Below are 24,075 nucleotides of genomic sequence, written 5' to 3' on the forward strand. Positions count from 1 at the left end.
GTAGTAGTTAATGTTTCCCCTTTATAACATAGTGGACTAGTCCAAGTTCTCCAGGACCTGTCATGGCGGACGCCACGAATACGAGAAGTCTCAGCGCGATGGTCAGTCCGAAAGTCCTGAGTTCGAAGCTCGGCGAGTGGGATCGGAAGCAGGCGCCGACGGCCCATCTCACGGAGCGCCAGCGGGACAGTTTCATGGACCTGACGTCGCACGCGCAGAGCCGCCCGCTGCCCATAGAGGTACGGTTTACACGTAGGCAACTCCGGGTCCTAGAAACCTGTTCGACTGAAGTGAAAACAACATATTATCTGATCACTGGTTGGGTGAAATTAGATGACAGACCTTGAAGGGAGGCCCCAAAGACCAGATTTGCCGTTTTGCCTGTGTTCGGTATTTCTCAACTAACATGATGTCTTTTTGTTGTAGGCAACTCGGGATAGAACACTCATAGAAATCTGTTCGACTGAGTTCCACGAAAACCACATAATTTATCTGATTACGGGTTGAGTAAAATTGGACAAGGAACCTTCAGTTGAAAGGATACTCTGATGACCAGATTTTCCATTTTTCTCTCATATATTATAAGATCTACTCTAGTCTAGTGTTGGGTTTTGCTTGTTGTCTTTCTCTTGTTGTTACTCCGGAACCATACAGGCCCCAAAATTGTAGACGTCGTTGGAGATAATTATTGGTCAAGGATATCGGGTTTGTTGATATGACAGCAGTACAGAATCATCTGTATGGTTTGCCCAAGGGAGACGCAAGACCAAAACCGAAATCTCAAAACGCTTGTTTACTGATGATATGCATGTACAGTATTTGACATTTCAGGCTGAATTAGTGGATTTCTACTAAATACTGAAATAACATTAATTTGTTAATCAGAATAAAGTGAAATGGTGAAATAGATAAATGAAGTAAATGTAGATGTGAACAGGACCACCAGATCCAGACACATTAACATATCTCCTTCTCTATGCACTACTGTCATCATCATCATCATTGTTACCCCCCAGATAACCCCGCGAGGGGCAAAGTACGACTCAACGGTGGGAGCCGATACAACCGTGCCAGGCAGGGCGTTTCATTGTGGGATGGTGCAGGGGAAGAGCGAGTGTTTGTATGTGTCTGTCCGGGCGTTGAGAGTTTGGAATTTAAGATGGTGACTACCCCGGGTGCGCCCCTGAGCTAGTTTAAGTAGACTACATATCCCAGGCTACGCACCAGGACTGTGTAGTTTCCATGTATAGTTTTAACGTTGACATTAATGCTTCTTATATTCCCAGCTGCCGCTGGATGATGGAGGCTATGTCCAGAGGACGGCCCTACAAGGCCTTGGAGCCAGGCTAGGTACAGGGGGGGAAGACGCCGTCCTGAAGGGCTTCTCCTCACTACAGATGGAGGAGGAGAAGATAGAAAATGCACAGAAGGTACTCACTCGAACCAAGGAGGCTAAGATATATATTCTAACCCCCTTGCTTGTATTGTTTAAAAGTTGGTAGCCCCTTAGTACCTCTGTTATAACAGCTGCTGTTTCAAACAGTGAAAAAGTTGCGTTTAAATCAAAATCTGCCTTGAATTGAAAAACAATTAAAGTATTGATAATATGAATAAGTCTCACTTTTTTTCTGTCCTTGCCAGTTCTTCTCCTGGTTCAACAAAGTGGAGTCGATGATAGAAGAAGAAGAGGAGTCATGTTACAGGTCAGTAGTTGCTTTGCATACATGTAGATACATACCATTCTACAGAGAAAGGCAGATAGCATGCAGTTGCAGGGATGTTCCCCGCCGAGCATCAATCAGCAACCTTATAGTTATAGAGTGGTCATGACGAACAGCAGGCCAGCTTACCAGACTAGTGGAGCACCGTCAGAGTTGGAAGCCTTTTGTAGAACGTTTTGCTGCCCCTATGGCTGATCAGATATGGGACTGATGCTACATGAAAGAATATAGATTGTTGTATATACTTTTTTGCGTTTGAAGACAAACCTTCCTGTGTTCCTTAAGGTTCCCGGCAGAACGTCTTAAGCAGCACAGACAGGAGTGTGACAATGTTCTTGAAGACGTGAACTCGGCCCTGGACCACCTGCAGGAGCTACAGAAACACTCAAACTAATTACAAACCTTCCTGTGTTTCTTAAGGTTCCCGGCAGAACGCCTTAAGCAGCACAGACAGGAGTGTGATGAGGTTCTTGAAGACGTTAACTCGGCCCTGGACCACCTGCAGGAGCTACAGAAACACTCAGACTAACCCTCCAACCTTCCTGTGTTCCTTAAGGTTCCCAGCAGAACGTCTTAAGCAGCACAGACAGGAGTGTGACAATGTTCTTGAAGACGTGAACTCGGCCCTGGACCACCTGCAGGAGCTACAGAAACACTCAAACTAATTATAAACCTTCCTGTGTTCCTTAAGGTTTCCAGCAGAACGTCTTAAGCAGCACCGACAGGAGTGTGATGATGTTCTTGAGGACGTGAACTTAGCCCTGGACCACCTGCAGGAACTACAGAAACAGTACATCTTCGTGTCCACTAAGACTAACGCCCTGCATGAGGCCTGCGAACACCTGCTGCAGGAACAGGTGTGTTTCTTAGTCACAGTTCACATAACTGTATAATTTGTACTTTGCTTTTACTGAATTTGGAAATATGAGTTTAAGTGGGATGATATGTATCTAAAACGTACCACACAGAACTTCTGTACTTTGTTCTAGATGAATTTAAAACAAGGCCTATCTACCACTCAAAAATCATGACCATGGCATGTCCAGAACAAGAAATACCAGAACTGGATGTTCTGCTGCAGTACCTTAGAAAGCCACTTGGAGGCCCATTATCAATGAGACTGCTGTTTTTTAAGCAATATTACAATGATTTACAGACAATGTAACATATTTCATAACTTATGAACAACACAAAATACAACTGAAGACTTACTTCAATTGTTACAAGACGCTCTTTGTCTTAAACACATTATATGTTATTATAAAACCTGTGTTTTTCTAGACCAAGCTGGTGAATGCAGCAGAGAGCATCAACAATAAGTTATCCTACTTCACAGAGCTGGAGAGAATAAGCACAGTAAGGAAACTTGTCTTTTATATTAGACTTTTAGAGAAGTTCTTTGTCTATAGGATTTTATGAAACAGTTTATATTATAAAGGGAATGTACACTAAATATATTAAGTGCTTGAAGTACCCACCCGCAACCTTGCTGGTGTTTCCAGACAAATTTTCAAGATTAGCAGTAATGATGTAAACAACTTGCAATTTTGAAGGCTCATAATGGGAGGATTGCCTCTGTCAGTATTATGCAGCTGAACTGCTAGTAAGAATGTCTCATCCTGTGATCACATGTGCCTTTCTTTCTCCGTCCCTTGCAGAAGCTGAACTCCCCGGCCATGTCCGTGACAAGTGACTCTTTTGTCCCCATGCTGTCCAGGATAGACGAATGTGTGGCCTACATCAACAGTCATGTAAGTAGGCTAGCAGTGGAGTACTGTACTGTTTGAATGGTAAGATATCAGAATAGATGATTGTGTGGCCTACATCAACAGTCATGTAAGTAGGCTAGCAGTGGAGTACTGTACTGTTTGAATGGTAAGATATCAGAATAGATGATTGTGTGGCCTACATCAGCAGTCATGTAAGTAGGCTAGAAGTGGAGTACTGTACTGTTTAATGGTTAAGATATCAGAACAGACAAATGTGTGGCCTACATCAACAGTCATGTAAGCTGCAATGGGGATTTTGATCCCTCACTTAAGAACTTGTCTGAAAACATACATTAAAAAGCTGTATGCTGAAGACCAGTTACATGTATGTAGCTATTTTATGTTTAAGCTTAGATATCAACGATCTGAAAATTGTCTACTATTGTCTCAACCGCAAACTTAAAACCACCGCAAACACTCCATCGTTTCCCTACCACGAAATTAAAACCACGCGAACTTGAATACATTAACAGTATCATCTTTGTCATTATGACAGGCAATCCAATGCTTAACAGTTGTACAACCACGGCTAGATCAGTATTCTGACAACTGGTGTAACTGACTTATTGTTTTCCTGCAGCCTGACTTTGCAGAGTGTGATGTTTACCTGGCCAGGTTCAGACAGTGTCTGTCCAAGGCTCTCAACCTCATCAAGACGTACGTGGTGAACCTGTTACAGCAGGCCTCACAACAGGTGCAACCCAAGGGCAAGGTAAGGGTCTGGGAGGAACATCTTAAAGATGCAGTCAAAGTTGTCTTAAGACTTTTTTTTTTAGGATTGTCGACAAGGCTATGGCAAAACTTACAATTGGCAAAGATTTCTCACAACTTAGTATGTATAAATAAGAATATAGTGTAGATGGATTATGAAAAATCAAGGCTATCGAGCCAGTCTCTGAATACTGTGGCTTTTTTAGTATGTCAAGAATCACGCTTAATTCCAAGCATCTTGCAGCTATTGTTCACTTTACCATGGTCATAAGAAACTATGAAAATCCATCGATAATCACTTAGATATTGTAAATACTAAACTACAGCTATTGTTAATTTTTCCATGATCATAAGAAACTATGAAAGTCTGTCTATGATCGCTTAGATAGTGTAAATACTCAAATTAATACTGTATTTTTTCTTCTGTGTCCCAGGATGCCCAGGGTCCATCTGACAACGCCTTCACACTTTATTATGGCAAGTTCAGAACCAACGCTCCAAGGGTCAAGGTAAGTTTGATCTCAGTTTTTTGTACGTAAGAATCATATGAATAATATGAAAAAAAGAAGCAAAGGCACCATCACAGGGCAATACATAGTTTTAGGTGGGAGGAAGTGTTGTGTAAAAACGTTGCTTTGACATTTTTTCCTGGTGAGCATTTGATGCTTGCTTGTTTGACCTCCTACGAGTCCTAAATGTATGTTTTTGACCAGCATGACGATTTTCAGAAATTAAACAACTTGTGTTCTTCAGCTGCTGATGGAGCAGATAGAAGAGAGAATAGACAGGAGTCCTGAGTGAGTAGTGAATTCTGTATTTTCTGTTCCTAGGACATGATGTGTGTCACCAGTAATTCTTATATAATGAATATCTGTGAGTTAATATCAACCTCTGACATAACCTGAATAGTTTTATCAGGTAACTTGGTCAATCGTAGGGTATTGCAGTCCTTTTGTACACAACCATGTAGTAAAATGTCATTTGCAGGGGAAATGTTAGACTTAACTTAGAGTATATGTCTGGTTGTGTAGATGTTGAAGTGTGCAAGAAAACTCAGGGCTGTCTCTAGCTTCGAATTTGTTTTCTGTCCCACTTATTTATTTGGAGCTAATGTTTTGTATTTTTGCTGTTAAATTCATCATTTTAGGCTTACAAGATACATTTTCATCAATTTCATGTCATAAAGTTCAGATTTTGGGATGGAAAGGGTGACATTTTTTCCGTCCTAATAAGCAAATTTCCATCCCGGGCTGGAGGGACGGGTTCTGGAGACAGCCTTACAACAACCTATGATCAGATTCAGAGTTTATTGTTGATTCTCATGTTTCCTTCAATAATTAAAGTCTTTGTTTGCTAGAGAGCAACTCTGTGATATTTCATAGCATTTGTTTTTTTTTGTCCTTCTTGTGCAGGTACCAGCAGCTGCTGAACGACTGTCACCAGTGTTACTTCAACCAGCGGCAGCTCCTCCTAGGGCCCAGCGTGACAACTGCAGTCACAGAGATGGCAGGGCACCATATCAGGGACCACTGTGCTCTGGTAGGGAAATGCTATATCCTAAACCTTCACTTAAACTTGACATCTTGAAAGTTGTAGCAGATTTGTATGTATGTCATCACTTGAAAAGGCGGTTACACTCAGTGATACAGATGCAACAACAACAACAATCTTTATTGACATTGAATGGTCAATCCTTATTGACACAACAAAAGTGCAGCGACTTTCGTAAGGTTTTCATACATGCACACCAAAGAAACAGTGCCATGGCCTAGGGGATAGAGTGTTCAACTTGCATTCAGAATGTAGCTTGGTCATTCCAAAGACATGAACATGTACATTGTCTTTCAACACTGGCCATTTTAAATGTGGAAAGTCGTTTACCTAGATACAGAATAGACACTGACTGTATCTTGAACATTTCAGGCCAAACGTTTTTGACAGTGCATGTATGCTTTCAAGACTAGCTCATATACTAGACTAAGTATTGTTTTGTCCCTAAAATCTTGTTGTATCTTGTTTGTTTGTTTGTTTGTTTGAACCTTTGTTTATTCATGATAAGCTCAAATCGGCACGCAGGCCGCTTTTTATTGAGGTCATGAGGGAAGAGGTAAGGGTCAGATACAATATAGCAGAGATACACAGTCATTTGAGTCCTAATAACTCTATCAATATATATCATTACATATTCATGGTACAACAATATACAATTGCCACAGGTGCGAAGCGGCTGTGCCTTCATGGTGCACGTGTGTCAGGACGAGCATCAGCTGTTTGCTCACTTCTTCAGCAGGAAAACACCAAAACTAGAGTAAGTATGGCACGTTTCCGGGCGGAAACCTATGTTTGAGTGACAGCTCTGGTCCTAATTTCAGGAGCTTTTTCCTTCACTACCATTTCACAGTCCTTTTCCTAGTACCGAGCTGAAGACCCAATGCCAGCCAGGGCATTTAGTGCCATCTACAGCATCAACTGATTAGTGTATGTTTTAGTTTCTTGGCGGAAATCTACATTTGAGTGACAACTCATGGCCAAATTTCGGCAGCACTTTCCTTCATATCCGTCACCTTTGACAGTCCTTTTCCTACTGGTAGTGCCAAGCTAAAGACTAAATGTCAGGGCACTTTTACCAGGTGGTGTTAAGTGCATATTTTAGGAATCTATGTAGTATTGCCTGACTTTTGAGTCAAAAGCATAGCTCTGATTTAACCTTTAGAGATTATACATGTATAACCTCTTCAGAGTATTGGCTTAAACTGAAATGTTCTGCAGATTATACAGTATAATGCTACATTATATAAATGACACCCTTGAGTTGCATTTGGTACATACATTTAATGATTAAAAGTCCCCACATCCACCACGAGGAAGCTTTGTTTATGTCTAGGATGAATCTTTAGGGGAAACTTTCTGTGTGAAGGAAAATAGACCATCTTCAAGCTGATGTTACATTTTAGGTGGCATAGAATCAGTATAATAGTATCTTTCATTTTCGAGGAATGTGATTTTGAATTCCAGCAATGTTTTCTTTGTAGAAGAGATCTTTTGAGTGACTAGGGGGTTCCTCAAGGCACCATACTGGTACCATTACACTTGACTAACTATATAATGTGTTTCTCTCTCCCTCCAGTGTTCTTCTAGAAGGCCTTTGCAATAGTCTGTACGACGTCCTCAGGCCACTCATCATCCACATCCAGCATCTAGAGACCCTGTCTGAGCTCTGCAGTATACTCAGGGTGAGTGGAGAGGGTGTGGTCTTGTGACTTTACCTTTAAATTAGTTGTTATAAGCCATGCCATTGGAATTTTTGGATGTTCATCATTTGTCTGTGTATGTGCACTGTTAACATGCAACATCTAGAAACCCTGTCTGAGCTTTGCAGTATACTCAGGGTGAGGAAAGTGTTATCTTATACATGTATCATTAATATAATGGACAACTTTATATGTTCTAATTGTTTTACAGCTTCATAATGACAACAGCAAATGAAAGGCTTACACATGCTAATAACTCCTTGCTATATAATGTGTTTTGTAGAATAGTTTTATGTCCATTGATTGTTTTTTTGTCCTCTGATATTTCAGGTTGAAATGCTGGAGGAACATGTACAAAATAACCGTAAGTACAGTCATTTATTGCAGTCTACATTTTAGTTAAAGATGGGTGTTAGTGTGTTTTTATGGTTAAGTCTGCCTACTCTGATTAGCTTGTTCTGTTAGCGGATGAGCTAGGTGCCTTTGAGACGGTAGCGCTGCAGTTGTTGGATAAGGAGGAAAGGAGTAAGGAGGCAAAGTCTGCTACGTCTCCTAATCTTGTTTCAAATGTTGATTTTGTTGTTCCGTTAGCGGATGAGCTGAGGGCATTTGAGACAGTAGCCCTACAGATGTTGGAAGATGTTCAGGAGCGGTTGGTGTACCGAGCGCACATTTACATCCAGACGGACATACAGAGTTACAACCCGGCACTCGGTGACCTCGCTTACCCCGACAAACTGGAGATGATGGAGGTGGGACCATGTTTGGAAAAAAATCAAACAAAAATGAAAGAAATGGTCATGACATTTCTGAAAAGACTGGTTGTAATACATGCATTACACTGATATGAAAGATAGTATAATTTGAAAAAAAGGCATTACAAAAATGTTTTCTAACTGCTCAAAGCAGTAAGCAACAATCATAGGAGTTTGAATATGTTTTACAAAAGGACTGGAAATGATTTTGCAATATTAGTTATTGTTATCGTCTGTGGTTTCACTTTTGTGGAGTACAGAAACAACAAGACAAGTAAAAATTGTATCACAAATGAAGATTTATCATAAAAGTACCTTCACTAAAAATACTTACTTTTAACTTACTTATTATGTATGTATGTACTTTTAACCCCAACACAATAGGCTGATGGATGATGATGATTAAAGTAATTTTAGAGACTTTTAGCATCTTTTGTTGTTTCCACTGTACAGAGAATAGCACAGAGTCTGAAGGAGGAGGAGGCCCAGAGGAGAAGTGAGACGGGTTCCGTGTCGTCGACCTCCAGCGGGAGGGATCAGGACGCCTTCACCGACGTTCCGCTGGCTAACGACGCACAGAACCAGGCTCACACCAACGGGCAGGTCAAGACAGAGGAGTCTATAGAACTACCAGGTAACAACATGTCTTAACCTTCTCCCTGCTGCCTAACTCTTTATTGAATAGAGAACTGGGTGCCAAACAGCTACTTCGGGGTGCTAAAGGTTAAGCTGGGCTTGAATGTCACCAGGAGTAGGTCTCAGGGAGTAAATGCTATTTTTTCACGTGAACAATGGGCAAAACTAAGCTCACACCAACAGGCAGGTCAAGACTGAGGAGTCTAAAGAACTGCCAAGTAGGACATGTCTTGGTTTGGGCTTCTTTGGTTTTTCACTATGAAGACAAGGTCTTATATTGAAAATTCATAGGAGGAAAATTTAAAGTACTTGTATAGCTCATTGGTGTGCTCTTATTACACCAAAGCAAGGGAATAAAGCACACGTATACATGTAGGTTTGATATGTTTATGTTTGTTTCTTTCTGTGTGTGTGTGTCTGTTTGTGTTTCTGACCTAAATTTAAAGTAGGACCAGGTTTCTTCTTTGGAAACAAAAACTATTCTGGACTTACAAGTGTAACATGTCTTTACTTAAAAGCTCCCAGTTTATTTTGTTCACCTTAATTTTTAGTCTACAGTGATTGATGTATAGTTTTCCCATCCATTTCCAGCCAAGCCGAGGTCGGATCTTGACATGGCGAATCACAACGTGTCGCTGTCCCCGGCTGACATCCACGGCATGTGGTACCCGACGGTGCGCCGGACACTCGTGTGCCTCTCCAAACTCTACCGCTGCGTCGACGTGAGTTCTCTTTGGTGTCATTCTGTTATGTGCAATTCTATTATGCTATTTGGCATATGTGTTTATCTGTGTTGTGGGTGATGTTGTTAGTGTTTCGTTGTGCTGGTGCTAAATTGATTTCCACGTTTAGGTACTGAATGTGTTTCTTTGTCCTTGGTGCTGATTTGTAATTCTTCTGTATCTTTCCAATTGATTTTTGAATGTGAGCATAGGATTTGGAAATCATTTTTGTAGTATTTCTACAATTTTTACACATAGTTAGACTGCAATGGTCCTAGATTGTCATAGATGGCTATGATTGATACATTGTATACCCATGCATGTTCACAATGTAATCAATGCTTTCAATATAGAATTCAGGAGACAAAATTGAATCTAAACTGTGCTAATTCTTTTCCTTTTCTTTTGCAGAGAACCATTTTCCAGGGTCTGTCCCAGGAGGCACTGGCTGCCTGTGTACAGTCTCTTATTGTAGCAAGTGTCTCCATAGCAAAACTAAAGGTGAGCTCTTTTAGCCACACCAAGAAGGTCCAAAGTTCTCCCTGCCCTAGAGATTTAGAAAACAATGCGTTATTTGACATTGTAATGTACCTACACTGTATTTTCTTGTGTGCAGTGCCATGTTCTACTCAGTACTAGATTGACTGACAGTAGTATTAATACCTTCATTTATACCGGTGCAAAGGTTATGAGTTTGATCCCTAGCCAAGTCATGCCAAAGCCTTTAAAGATGGTACACACTACTGCTTTCTTTGCTTTAGCACTCAACATTTGTGAAAGAGTATGGGAGTTGACAATACATCACTACCAGTGGACTAGTCCCCTGCTGTAGTGATTGCATGAAAGTTATGTGGCCCAAGGCCTTCGAATTTGAGATGAGCACTGCCACAGGCACCAAGTCTAGTGCAAGAGGACTTAAACCTTAACTCCAACATTTTAAAAACTGAGATGGGTTAGGTGAACACTTCCTGATGGAACACCAGTAGTGTAACAGTTATACAATGTAGACTAGTGTTTTTTGTTGGTGTTTGGGAAACAATTTGTGTATTTAATGTTGTTTCCCAGACTGACATGGACGGAGAGCTGTTCCTAATCAAACACCTGCTGATCCTGCGGGAACAGATCACGCCGTTCCACGCTGAGTTTGCCATCAAGGAGATGGCGCTAGACTTTTCTACTGTCAAAAGTAAGGACAAGTTACATCCTTGTCAGTAGGTTTAGTTAGACATACATGTTCTTTGAGACCAGTAATATTAGAGTAACAGTTACTCTAATATTACTGTAATTGTATAATAGAAGGTAATGGTATCAATATCTTTATATTAGACTTATCGTACTATATCTACATTTGTATACAATGCAGTAATTTCCAGTTGCTAAATTTGAAAACAATATCATTAATTGTTCATTCAATCAGCTGCCTGAAGCATCCTGGTTTGCGGCTGTGTGTTTAAAGCCTTACAAACACAGATTTTGGCTTTTTTGTCAGGAGGTCAAAAGTTGATAAGAATTTTGAGTTATGAGCAGCATAAAACTAATTTGATTGCATATTTTCTGGGAATGAAAAACTCTAGGATTTTTTGTGTGCGTATGTGATGTTTGAATTTGCCTCAAAACGATTTGTTTGTTTGTTTGTTGTCTCCAGGTGCAGCGTTCGGTCTACTCCACAACCGCTCCAAACTGTTCACCTTCAGCACAAACAACGCACTGCTGGAGTTCCTGCTGCAGGTCAGGAAAACGTTTCACATTTTTGTCAACCTATGCATAGTACTTTTCAAATGAGTGGCATCGCGGTGGCGTAATGGCAGGGTGTTTGGCCCAGAATCCAATGGTCCTGGGTTCAAATCCTGGGTCCCTTGACTTGTCCAGTTGAAATTGTACCCTTGGTAAAGGCACTTTGCATTACTCTCCTCACTTCAGTCAGGTGTAAATGAAGAGAGCCTCAGCTCCAGCACATTAAAGACCCCACCTTTCTTATCAAAAAGAGTACTATAGTGGGGGTCCTTCCCAGTGTGAGTGGATGAAATAGATTTGTCCAGATATGTCAGCTTGTACTCTTCAGTACAAACCTGGTGTGTTATGCCATGAGCCGGTTTATTGGATATGCAATACAAACAAACAAACAAACAAAATTAATGTAAGTGCAGGGTTTTCTTTATTTCAAAACATTAGTGATGACATGTTACTTGTGATTTCAGGGTGCCCCCCAGGTGGTTGAACACTACGTGGACTCGAAGCGGGAGGTTGATCGCCAGCTGAAGCGAACGTGTGAAGAGTTCATCCAGCACGTGGTCAAGGGCTTCGTGTCTCCTCTCACCGACTTCATTAACAAGGTGAGGTCTAATGGCACAGGCACTAGAGTCATATGAACATCATCTTAACAGCACTCTACAACATTGTAGGGACCATAGCTGGATGGGAAGTTCGCAAAGCCATGATGCAAAGTCTAATTAGGGCATGATTCTTTTATTTGTCAGATTTCAGAAACGATAATGCTAATCTGGATGTAGCACCCCTCAAAGACTGTATCAACAAAGTGAGCAGGCAACGTTCACGTCAGAGTCACAGTAAAGAGGTTCAACAAGTTCTCTTAATGGCTTTTCTCGGACGAGGATGATTGGAGATGTATCTTCAGAGTTTGGAAAGGCGCTTGAGTTGTTCGCCATTTGGTCCAACATTACGACAAACCATGGAATACGTGATCGAACGTGCAAAGCGCTGAAGTTTGTTCACTTGTGGTGATTTTCCTTTGACACTCGATCCCCCCACGAAGGGTCGAAGACCTCTGAATGCAACGGTCGATTTGGGTATCTCTTAGCGTTCTACGGCTTGCTTATTTATGGTAGGCGACCAGAAATAATAGTGATTTCGCGTATTTTGCTTTTGCGTCATTTATTAATGATGGAAATGTGACAAAATGAAGGGAATATGTTGGAAATAAGTTACACATAGTTACAAATGTGAATATGAATGTAGATTTTTTAAATTCAGAATATATGCAGTTTTGGTGCCAAAATTCTACCATACGTCCCTTTGAGGAGTAAATCTAGTCAGATTCAAGTTTTTCTCTCTGCCTTCTGTTTTCCTCTGTACCTCTTGCTAATCTTTTTTGCTTGAAATATCAGAGAACTCAACAGTCTGTTACTAAACTATCATTCAGTCTTTCTCCTCAGACAGAGTTTTCATGATGATGATTTTTCAGTTTAAAATCATTTTTTTCTAATCCAAGAACCATGAAAATGAATTGGAGTGGCCTAACAGCCTGCAGTAGTTTTATGAATATATGAGGTTATGGGGGTCAATCCAATCCTCAAACTGCTGGGCAGCTCACAGTAGGGGCACTCCCTTTACGACTTGTCCTGGGCAAGATTCTAGTGTCTTTAAACTATGATACAGCCTTTCTCCTCAGATGGAGTTTTTAGTCTCTACCAGACTAACCACGCCGGCTATAGGGAGAATATTTGCTGGGGGACTTTGGCTATGGAGGGGTACATTTCCAGCCGCATATTTGACCCTTTCTCCATAGCCGACTCCCTTCATACAATTGACTCTATTTGGCCAATTTCTACTATTTTCCCAGCGACCCGCGGAGGCTAGGAGTTTTCATGTTGATGATCTTTCAGTTTAATTCAAATTTTTTAAAATCCATGAACAACAAAATGAATTGTTGTGGCCTAACAGCCTGCAGTAGTACAGGCCCTCTCCTGGTAAATTGAAGCGATTGAGTTTGATGTTCATAAGTCATTGACATGTCCCTGTAAGTAGAGCATATCCAAGTGCCCTCTCTGACTATTTGAAGGGTCTTGTGGTTATGATTTCAAGGCGCAGACGTGGTACTTAGTATAATGTAAAAGTTCTAATTCAAATGGCATGCTGTATATAGGTCGCAATAGGCATATCATATACCAGTATTTGTAACTATTAGTTACTTTGTTGATTGGTATCTTAGATAACTACTTATAGCCTGACAGCGCTATTGTAACTTTTGTATAACACATAGTGGAGATAGAATTTGTATTTTGAGAGAAAGCTGGTAAAAACAATGCCCTTTCTCAAATTGAAAATTAATTCCCTGATTATATGTTGAACACTTCACATCCTTCTAAAATTCAACTGCTTCCTTTGTTCGGCTAAGGCCTCTACACTTAGCCTGTGTCTAGTGTCATCCTAATTAGTTCCAGGGCATCCTTTGATTGGTGAAGGGAGAGTATGGGAGCCTGGGAGGGTGTGCGAGCCCTGGAACTAGCTAGCTAGAATGACACTCAGGCTAAGTGGAGAGGCCTTGGCCTAAAAAAGGAAGCAATTGAATTTTAGAAACATGTTGACCTACATGTATATTCAGGGATTTCAGAAAGATTACATTTTGAGATAGTACAATTATTTTAGCAACTTTCCTTCAAACTACAAATTGCAATTAAATGCAATCCCTTGGTCTTTGACATGTTATAGTAAGCAGGCTTTAACCAAGTGCTCTCTACAAGTTTAGAAAGATGTGGATGTAAATTTAGGTAATTCGTCAAGATTACATTTTGGAATAGGAAACTTTCTTTCTCATTACAACAAATTGCAACTAATTGGTACTACATGTTCGTGTGCTGCCTTCATAGCTACAAGCTTTCTTTTTTGCAACATACTGATTTTGTTTGTATTGATGTAGTACTAGTAGTCCAATGTGTTCTGCTGCTGCAGTGGTCTGAACTCCTGCAGCTGCAATCAGTCTTTCTTCAACTCTCTCCACGTTGTCCGGTTCATCCCAAGCTTCTTTAGCTCCTGTGATTTTCTTATTGATGTAGGTTATTTTTTTTTCCCATGATTTTTTTTGTATTGATGTAGGTTCTGTGTTTTTTTTCCATGCAGGCAAACGTAATAGTAAACATGAACAAGGAAGACTCAGGGCCGAAAGTGTCTCTGCGGCAGCAGCCTTTTGCTGGAGCAGGTAAGTGAAGGGCAGCACTATTTTTTGTGTGTGTCTTTGTCAAGAAGGATGTGTGATTTGCTAGTATACTAGTATCAACTCTCTAAATTTCAACATGTACCCTAATACCGCCACATTAAAAAACAATGTTATCAAGGCCTTCTTAAGAATGTCTTGAACTGTTGAAGACCTGGATATCTCTGAGATTATCAATGGTACATTTAGATCTTTTTAAAATATTAAATTAAATTCCCTTTTTTTCTTTAATGTTGCAGCCTTAGTGTACTAATATATTATAACAGATGTAACCTGTTGTTACAAATGTCGTACAAAATGTATTTGTAAAAAAAACAAAAAAACATTTTGCTTTCCTCTGTCCCCAGAAACAGTCCATGAGCTGGTGACGAAGACGTATAAGAACATCAAGGGCCAACTTCCCATCATACTGAAGAGCATGGCCCTCTACCTCGCCAACAAGGACACTGAGTTTATACTCTTCAAACCTATTAAGGTGAGGATTGTCGTTACCCGGACAATTTTCTTTGCAGAAGCACTCTTTACTGATAGCATGAAGTGGTCTGTAGCAATCTTGCGTCTGGATCACTTGGTTTGGGGTTTGATTCTTCGCTTACTTTTCTGAGGTCGTTTGGTGTCATGTAACCACCTGCTGCTGCACCGTATGCCTGCAAAGCTACATTTGTAATGTGTTACACCAAAGGGCAGTTACATGTAAACCGGCTATACAGATACAGATGGTTGGGCTCCACCTTCCAATATCATGCCCTAGACACAGTGGATTAATAGTCCACTGTTGCTACAGAATCAAAAAGTCTATGGGTCAAACTTTGCCTCATTATTACCTCATGTGGGAGTGCTGTCCAACACCTAATGTATGTCATGAGATGTATACAACTTGAAAAAGACAGTAGTAGTCCACTGAACACCCTGCAGCTGCAATCAGTCTTTCCTCAAATATCTCCACTTTATCTGGTTCATCACAAGCTTCCTTAGCTCCCGTAGTTTTCTTTCTGACCACAATGGTCTGACCACAATAATAAATTTATCCAGTAGTAGACTTTGAATTGTATGTGAATATTGTTTACCTACATGTCTAACCTTCATCAACGTGACAGTGTTGATTATTGTATCTGTCCATTTCTCAGATGAACGTGCAGACGTCGTTCCAGCAGCTGCACGACATCGTAGTGGAGAACTATCCTGAGGACGATCAGCAGATCATCTCCTGCCCCTCCCCCGACCAGGTCCACCTCCTAATGGCAGTGCCTTCTTAGGGATAGTCTTATAGATCAGGGAACGGTTCTTTAAAGGGGAGCTGAATTCAAAATCGAAAGCCTATTATACTATGTTAAATTTACCCCAAAATGTACCCCAAAGTCAAGTTCTCACTTGTTTTACATAAATTCGTCATAGTTCAGAGATCTCCCACTTTTAGGGATAGTCTTATAGATCAGGGAACGGTTCTTTAAAGGGGAGCTGAACTCAAAAAGCAATTTACTATGTTAAATGTGCCCCAAAGTCAAGTTCTCAATTGTTTTGCAATCTGGTGACAGATGTTGCGGAAAAGGCTGATGATTCTTTGAATTTGAATCAAATGATTCTTTGAATTTTAGCACACTGAAGTAGCCGTTTGGCACCCCATTCTCTATTGGCTACAGGATTAGGCAGCAGGGACAAGGTTAAAGGATCCAGAGAGCTTAACTTGAAATTGAAAAGCATAAGATACTATGTTAGATGTACCCCAAAGTCAAGTTCTCACTTATTTTGCATAAGTTTGTCGTAAAACAATTGGACTTACCAAAAGTTTTGACTGTCCAACTCAGTCTTTGCCAATTTTGTTCAGCGCATCCATGGCTGGCCCAAAAAACGCCCTCAATTTTCTATTGTAAACCTATTGTACAACATATGTTAACAGGTCCTTACTGACAAAAAAAATTAGTTTTGTTGGTTTGGGGGCAATCATGATGTATTTAGATATACTGTATAATCTTCTTTGCACCCAACAGTACACTGATGAAAATTCTTGCTTTTGATGCAAGGCATCATGTGTTCGTGAAATTACTAGGTGGTTTTGGATTAAGAAATCGTTCTAGTCATAACATAGTTATTATGAATTCATATTGATACACTTAAGGTTATTCCATGTTGAAATTTTTCAAGGGGTGGTCAGAATTGTTCTTTAGAATGAATTATAATAAGTGATGTAAAAATTAGAGATTTAGGAGGTGAATAGGGAGTGGATTATTCCGCGGTGTGAAGTTTTTCTTCACTCGGGAGTTCACATATATGTAAACTTGTAAATGATGTACATTCAACTGTTGTAAATATCCTCTTTATTATCTGAATCTAGATTTCTGTAAGGTGTACAAAGAATATCCTTGATATAGATAGACACTTTTTTGCGTAAGGTTTAAACTCACTTCACCAGAGCACTACGAATGATGATTATAACTGCAAGCATTCCTGAGTAGAAGATCTTGTCAGTCACCCAGGCAATGTTTATTGTTAAAAATCAGGTCATATATGGTAAAGTCTATTTGACAATCTAGCGTCATTAAATGCTGCTTTCTTCTAAATCCATTGTAGTGGCATAATGCTATGAACTACTTGATATAAGGTTGCTGCTTGAGATACGTTGTATTTGTGTTTCTTTTGATCCATGCACTTTTTAAATGTAAACACCTCGGATAAGGGTGCAGGCTCATTGCTGAGATTAAAGATTGGAAAGGAAATATTCACGTTGGGTGTGAGGCACATGTATGTCCACTGTTATAGACTGGTATGTAGCGGTACTAGAGGTAGACTTTACTAGGGTTTCAAGCATTGGCACTTTTTTTCTTATTCCTTTGACCATCAGCTAAGGCTTATATTGCACATCGATATTGCACATTAAGACTGGTAATGCTTCGGGCCTATTTCCAACCCGGGGCCCGGCTGTATATATTGTGTACTTTCTTGATATGCATTTTAATATTTTATTGTTTTCACAAACAGCCCGGCCAGGCCCCGGATTGGAAATGGGACAGAAGCAAAAGATGGATTCACAATATTGCACTTTATATTACACTTGGTTACAATAATCAAAACAATCATATATACATGTACATACACAATTCCACATAACTTCAATAAATGTGTTCACAGGGTGCAATTCGTGTTTCATTCTACAAGCCAAGTCATATTGACACACACACACACACACACACACACACACGGACTACCACAAACACACACACACACACATAAAATATGAACAGACTTAAGTAGAGTTCTTGCAAACACACACACTTACACTCTCTCAAAGACACACACACAACACACACACACACACACACACACACACACACACACACACACACCGGAAAACATGCCCCTAGCAAAGGTACTAAATAAATGCGAGATGGCCGGCCGGACTTCAGTCGTACTGTAGCGTTGTACTTCGTCGTTGAGCTGCCTGATCCTCCTGACCAGCTGACTTAAAGCAGTGTCCGGCTTGCAAATACACACACACAGTCACACTACCACAAAAACACCGCACATACACACACACACACACACTACCGCACACACACACAGGAAAGCATGACCTTAGCAAAGGTATTAAATAACTAAAAGATGGCCGGCCGGACTTTTTCAACCCCTTACCACCTATATCAAATATCATAAAGATCCACCAACAGCTTCTCGAGTTATGCTGTCTACAAATACACACACACAGCAAGCCATAAACTACACACAAAACATAACCTTCCTGCCGCAGGCAATGATACGTGGCTTCAGTCATCCCGGTACTCGTCGATGAGCTGCCTGATCCTCCTGACCAGCTGCCGCAGCGCCTTGCGGTAGATCTCGTAGCGGAAGGCGAACACCACGGAGTCGGAGAATGTTGAGGTCTGGTTCAACATCCAGAACACCTCCGGAAAGAAGAACAATGTTATCAGCCTTTGATGAAGGTTAGACATCCAGGTAATAAGATACGCCAAAAATAATTACTCAACAGGAAAGGGGGTCTACGCGTTCAACTTTCAGGCACCTGGGATAATGCACTGCCCACCACCCCCGGACAAACAACATTTAGTTACTGTTTTACTGTACTAGAACAACAGTTACTGTAGCTAATTGAACTATTGGCATAAACCTTGTCTTTAATTAATCTTCTTTTTAAAGACTACTTCAAGGCATCCTAAATTGTCTTTACCTCATTAACATATCTATTCAGAGTTTTGGTATAAAACCTGGTGTTCTCAGTCCTATCGTTAGTCACTGACGAAAGACAGTGGATACTGTCGACGTCTGAAACGTCTGACTGTTTCAAAATCTTATCCAGTTAATGTTGCTTGAGTAATTATTTTTGGCGTATGTTATCAGCCCTATCCAACATAACTGACCCTCATCTACTTAACGACAGCTCATTGTGTTCTCTTCTGTTACGCGGTTCCACGTCACTCTCATACTTACAAAACTATAATATACTCGATATAGTTTATACTGACATCAACTGTACAGGCAGATTCACTTAATGATAGATACCAATTTGAATGTACTGTTTATTGTTATTTTCCTTTTATCCATCTTGTATTTATGTATGTCATTATGTCTATCTTTTATGTATTGAGTAGAAGGCTTCAAATAAGCAATCGCTTCCTGCCTAATACTCTGTTAAAGTTAAAGTACTCCCCGCACCGAAGGTGCATAAGGCGGCGCCCATCTCCGTTTCTGTAGCCCTGGGCCACACAACTTTGTGCAAGTCACCACAGCAGGGGGCTAGTCCACTGGTAGTGAAGTGTGTTTAACTTCCATACCCTTTCCCAAATGCTGAGTGCTAAGCAGAGAAAGCAGTATGTACCATTTTTTTAGTCCTTGGTATGACACGGCCGGGGTTCGAACTCACGACCTACGGCAAGGCGAACACTCTACCCACTAGGCCATTGCACCGGTCATACTAATACTCTGTAAATATATGTAAATATATGCGAATAAAATAAAATAAACACCTCCAGCCAGACGGACGTGGCGTTGCCCATGGTGAGCGCCCCGGAGGAGAACATGCCGCCGATGATGAGGATGGGGAGCCACGTCAGGCAGTTCACGGCCAGGGTGATGAGGTGTGTGTACACGATCTTGATCTGGACCTGAGGTGACGATATGATGGTCGAAATTAGGTTGTTAACCTTGGATCTAAAGGTTCTGGGTTTGAATCCCTAGCATGCAGATCATACAACAGAAAAGGCACTTCACACCAATTTTCTCACTCGAGACAGTTTACGCACATACGCACAGGGTGATGAGGTGCGTGTACACGATTTTGATCTGGACCTGAGGTGACGATATGATGGCCGAAATTAGGTTGTTAACCTTGGATCTAGAGGTTCTAGGTTCGAATCCCTAGCAGATCACAAAACAGAAAAGGCACCAATTTGCTCACTCGAGACAGTTCACGGCCAGGGTGATGAGGTGCGTGTACACGACTTTGATCTGGATCTACGGAGACATTGACCATGAGGTTTATTGCATACTCATGCCCATCAAAGGGATAAATGTATTAGAATATCAAGAAAATACTACGAAAACTATGCTTAATCTATGACACGCTTCTTCTTTCTTCTGATCTACCGAGTCTTCCATTGGTGCGCACAACAGCACTTCTTCACGATTCAGCACCAGGGACAGTAACAAATTATTCTTCCCACCTGTCACATGGCCAGTTACGCTTACTTACAATCAATCAAGCAAACAAACAAAGGAGCAGAAAAACAAACAAACAAACACGAACCTTGAAGGCGTTGTCCTGCTCTGCCCAGGCCTGTGCTGGCACCTGATTGGCGATCTGCACGTGATGCTTGCGGGCCTCCAGCAGGACCCGGACGATGCAAACACGCACACGCCGAACAAACAAACAAACAAACAAAAAACAAACAAACAAACAAACACGAACCTTGAAGGCGTTGTCCTGCTCTGCCCAGGCCTGTGCCGGCACCTGATTGGCGATCTGCACGTGATGCTTGCGGGCCTCCATCAGGACCCGAACGATGCAGAACACGCACACGCCGAACAGGAAGATGTCCACGAACAGGCTGATCGGGCGCTCCGGAACCCCCACGTTGCAGGGGATGGTCAGGACGGGCGGGTGGGCGATGTTCACCACTGTGGTGACGTCAGAGACGGCGTGACGCAGCACGAAGATGGCGGGAGGAAGGAAGCTGATGACGACACTCATCACCATGGCGACGGCGATGCGGCGCGTGGTGACGGTGGCCTGGTAAGAGAACGGGTGAACGATGTAGCGGTAGCGACAGTACCACAGGCCGGCCATGAAGCTCATAGACAGGTTGACGAGGCCAGGAGAGAGGACGGCCTGGACTTTGCACCAGCCTTCGGTGGTCAGTTCGCCCGACGCCAGTGAGGAGATGGAGGCCGGGGCGTGGACCAGGGCGAGCAGGATGTCTGCCACCGCGATCCCAGCCAGGAAGTAGTTTCCGCGCTCCTACATTAGAATCACACAGACGGTCATGAGTCTTGTCTTCTGAGGTTTCACAACACATCATGACACATTGAGTCCCCGTGCCACGACGTCGATGTCTGCATTAACATTCAGGACACCGATCGCGAGTCCCTGACACCATCCAACATATTCACCATTTGAATAGTCTTACTGAAGATGACTGGTCTACCACAACAGGAGTGAATTCGCAGTCGCGGTGACTTTTGTCGTCGCGACTGCGAATTCACTGCGAATTTTACGTTGCTATGGAAATACGGAGATGGTTGCTATAGAAACACGCCAGGCACTAGCTTCCGAGGGTCAGAAGATGAACACTCTCATGTCGCTTGTGACTGTCTCCAAGTTTGACGTCATTTGGACAAATATCACACAAGTTAGACTGCTTTCTGGTCAATTTGGGGCATATTTGTTTGATTTACATACGCTTGCATGAATTTGCGTAAAAATCCCAAGAACCATGATATGATGTCCCACCTGGACTGCAAGATATTACACCAAAAAGAGACGGAGAGACACCAAGCTATCATTTTATGATACTGGACGAATTACGTAGACGGCGTGCTATTTATGTTTCTCATTTTCTAGGCCACTTCCGAGAATCTCCTTCTACTACTAGTTTAGACTTATGGTACAAAACAGAACGACCGGATGACTGGTCTACGTTAAGACAAGGGCCTTGGCAGTCACGTGACTGTCGTAGTCGGTCAAAGGCGCATGGAAGTCTGTAACGCCCCCGGTCCCGGTCTAGTGATGATTCGTTCGCAGCTAATTGATGGTTCATCGAGTTGATAGTAACTGTTGAAGTCTTTGTTTTGCAAAATCGAATGAAATTGTTGTAAGTAAAAGTTTACAATTTCTTCAAGCTTACTTATTCGGGAATTGATAAAGGAGTTGATCACAAGTGCAGTGGTCGGTCGGACACAGTCTTGCACAGACCTGTACAAGCTTAGTCCTACACACAGTCATGCGAAGTGTACATTTCTCAGGAAGCCATGGGATACATCTAATGACTCATGCGGAAACTATCACAGGCGCAACATTTGCAGACGGATTAGAAGTACGAGAACATGTAGTTGAGTGCTCTGACATTAACCACTGAATGTCACGACGTATTCAACCGCTGCGCGATACCTAATAAAAGTACTTGCTGTAATCCAATTATCTTTTCGATAAGCGGGGTGGGCTCTTTTATGTGCTAGATTTTCACCTGAGTGAAATGAGGAAAGTCGTGTAAAGTATCTTTCCCGAGGGCACAACGCCAACGAGACAAATCAGGGGACCACGGATTCGAACAGCGCTCTGAAATTAATGTTCGGCGTGAGTAGGCAGTCTAATACTAGTTGGTTATTTGCTAACAACAGACATACTTGATGCCCGGCTTCGGAAACTGTCGCACTCTTTTGTTTCCCGTCTGCGCTCTGCTCGGAGAATGTTATATTCATACATTCTGAGTCATTCCACTACAGTACCTTCTGGAGACATTATGTTAACCTTGCTTTTAAAAGATAGTATAAGTTAGGTCATAGGTTTCTTGTATTGTTTTTTATGTAGTCTTTCTTCTTTGTATATTATATTATATGGGCCAGGTGCCTCTGGGTTCTGGGCCAAACACCCTGCTACTGCGTAACCGCGACGCCTCTAAGTGTTGGATATACTGCTATTTCCATATCATAATCATATATTCACGACTCCATAATCACATGGAGTGATCACTGGAATGGCATCACTGGAATGGCTACATGAAAGGAACGGCCGCTGAGTGACAAAATGATTGTCTGGAACTGGACGATTTTCTTTTGCATATGCAGTGGCCAACAGCGTACCAAATTATTATGGCAAAATAAGGGAAATACCAGCCACAGGCACGTATTTACGGTTGCGCCATATGGTAAAAAAACGTTGTACTTGCTTGAAATTGATATTGCCTTAAACTGCATATTGGAGAAAATTATTTTGGCTATACTTGCTACACCATCTCTGAAGCCTTACCTCGCTTTTCTCGTACTATTACGTGGTGCTTTAGCATTGTCTTCACCTACTCTCTACTTGCCGATGCCCAGTTCTCGCAAAATGAATGTGAACATGCTGTTAGGGGGCCCAAACCGTGGTGTAGGTTTGTTCCTTGCATCACAAGCTATCTACTGGCAACAAATTAAGACCATAGGATGTCCAGGTCAAAAGATTTAGAAAAAACCAATGTTTTGCTGCAGTACTCCACATACCAAAAAGCCCAAAACCGATGTTGACCTGAAGCTTCGTTTTCGAAATTTTTCACCACGTACCAAATATGATCATCATCCAAACAGATGTTCTTCAGTTATGCTGACTACAAAAATCTGGAAACACAAACACACACACACACACACACACACACACACACACACACACACACACACACACACACACACACATGGACACACCCAAAACAATATCTCCATTTTCATGGAGATAATAAATTAGATACACAGTTTCCCCACCTCCATGTCCATAGTGGTCCCCATGGCGGCCAGGAGACAGCCGTTCCCGAAGAGAGACCAGAGAAGGAAGCCGAGCCAGATGAGGATGAGGAGCGGCTGTAGAAACGGGGCGGCGCCGTAGATGCCGCAGCGGGTCGGCTCCGTGAGCGTGCAGCCCGCGTCGGGCGGGAGACCACCTGCCGTCGGTACAGGGGTGGCCTCCGTCCCGAAAGACCATCCGGCGGCGTCCGGTGGCTCCGTCCCGAGGAACCACGTGGTGGTATTGGCGGCCTCAGTAACAACTTCTGTTATATTCATACTAGTTTATTTGCTGTTTATGAGCGGTCGCTGCGGCTCTCCAACCAGACACTCGGCAGCTCAGTTCGACCGATACACAGGCCGGAAATATCAAAGGCCAAATGGCTGTTTATCCTTTTCTGCGTTGATGACCCACAATTCATAATGGCACAATAAAAGCAACATTATGTTTCGCATCACGTTACATCATGACACATACTGACTCTTAAGTCTGTGATTTTGATTCATGAAGTATAAAATTTTGACGACTAAAAAGAGTTACTCAACCAACTGGATACAATTTTGAAACAGTCAGACGTTT

The 24,075-nt window shown here is 41.9% G+C and overlaps 2 protein-coding genes across 2 annotated transcripts; one reads left to right on the forward strand and one right to left on the reverse strand.

Annotated features, from left to right (window-relative positions):
• Positions 1 to 24: 24 nt before the first annotated feature.
• Positions 25 to 17,234, forward strand: LOC136422866 (conserved oligomeric Golgi complex subunit 3-like). The gene is made up of 23 exons (XM_066410774.1): positions 25 to 239; positions 1,287 to 1,430; positions 1,642 to 1,703; positions 2,413 to 2,578; positions 3,003 to 3,077; positions 3,380 to 3,472; positions 4,071 to 4,202; positions 4,636 to 4,710; positions 4,955 to 4,998; positions 5,614 to 5,740; positions 6,418 to 6,509; positions 7,329 to 7,434; positions 7,783 to 7,816; positions 8,044 to 8,204; positions 8,661 to 8,841; positions 9,435 to 9,565; positions 9,977 to 10,066; positions 10,631 to 10,751; positions 11,211 to 11,293; positions 11,764 to 11,898; positions 14,423 to 14,501; positions 14,864 to 14,991; positions 15,644 to 17,234. Exons 1-23 carry the CDS (start codon positions 63 to 65, stop codon positions 15,770 to 15,772), a joined length of 2,565 nt encoding a protein of 854 aa, XP_066266871.1. The 5' UTR covers positions 25 to 62; the 3' UTR covers positions 15,773 to 17,234.
• Positions 17,235 to 18,274: 1,040 nt separating this feature from the next.
• On the reverse strand, positions 18,275 to 23,774 carry LOC136422499 (olfactory receptor 5B21-like). The gene is made up of 5 exons (XM_066410270.1): positions 23,478 to 23,774; positions 20,434 to 20,982; positions 19,938 to 19,979; positions 19,493 to 19,630; positions 18,275 to 18,412 (listed from the first exon to the last, which is right to left on the reverse strand). The coding sequence occupies exons 1-5, from the start codon at positions 23,772 to 23,774 to the stop codon at positions 18,275 to 18,277; spliced, it is 1,164 nt and encodes a 387-aa protein (XP_066266367.1).
• Positions 23,775 to 24,075: the final 301 nt, after the last annotated feature.

Source organism: Branchiostoma lanceolatum, chromosome 17 (genome assembly GCF_035083965.1).
Source record: "Branchiostoma lanceolatum isolate klBraLanc5 chromosome 17, klBraLanc5.hap2, whole genome shotgun sequence".
Taxonomy (NCBI): Eukaryota; Metazoa; Chordata; class Leptocardii; order Amphioxiformes; family Branchiostomatidae; genus Branchiostoma; species Branchiostoma lanceolatum.

Excerpts from the sequence above, each read along its gene's own strand:
- LOC136422866 (XM_066410774.1), top strand. The coding sequence starts at position 63 with ATGGCGGACGCCACGAATACGAGAAGTCTCAGCGCGATGGTCAGTCCG. Across the intron at positions 6,510-7,328 it reads AGGAAAACACCAAAACTAGA|TGTTCTTCTAGAAGGCCTTT; the intron begins GTAAGTATGGCA and ends CTCTCCCTCCAG. Across the intron at positions 8,842-9,434 it reads GGAGTCTATAGAACTACCAG|CCAAGCCGAGGTCGGATCTT; the intron begins GTAACAACATGT and ends ATCCATTTCCAG.
- LOC136422499 (XM_066410270.1), bottom strand. The coding sequence starts at position 23,774 with ATGAATATAACAGAAGTTGTTACTGAGGCCGCCAATACCACCACGTGG. Across the intron at positions 19,980-20,433 it reads AGCAGGACAACGCCTTCAAG|ATCCAGATCAAAGTCGTGTA; the intron begins GTTCGTGTTTGT and ends ATGTCTCCGTAG. Across the intron at positions 19,631-19,937 it reads CGCACCTCATCACCCTGGCC|GTCCAGATCAAGATCGTGTA; the intron begins GTGAACTGTCTC and ends TCGTCACCTCAG.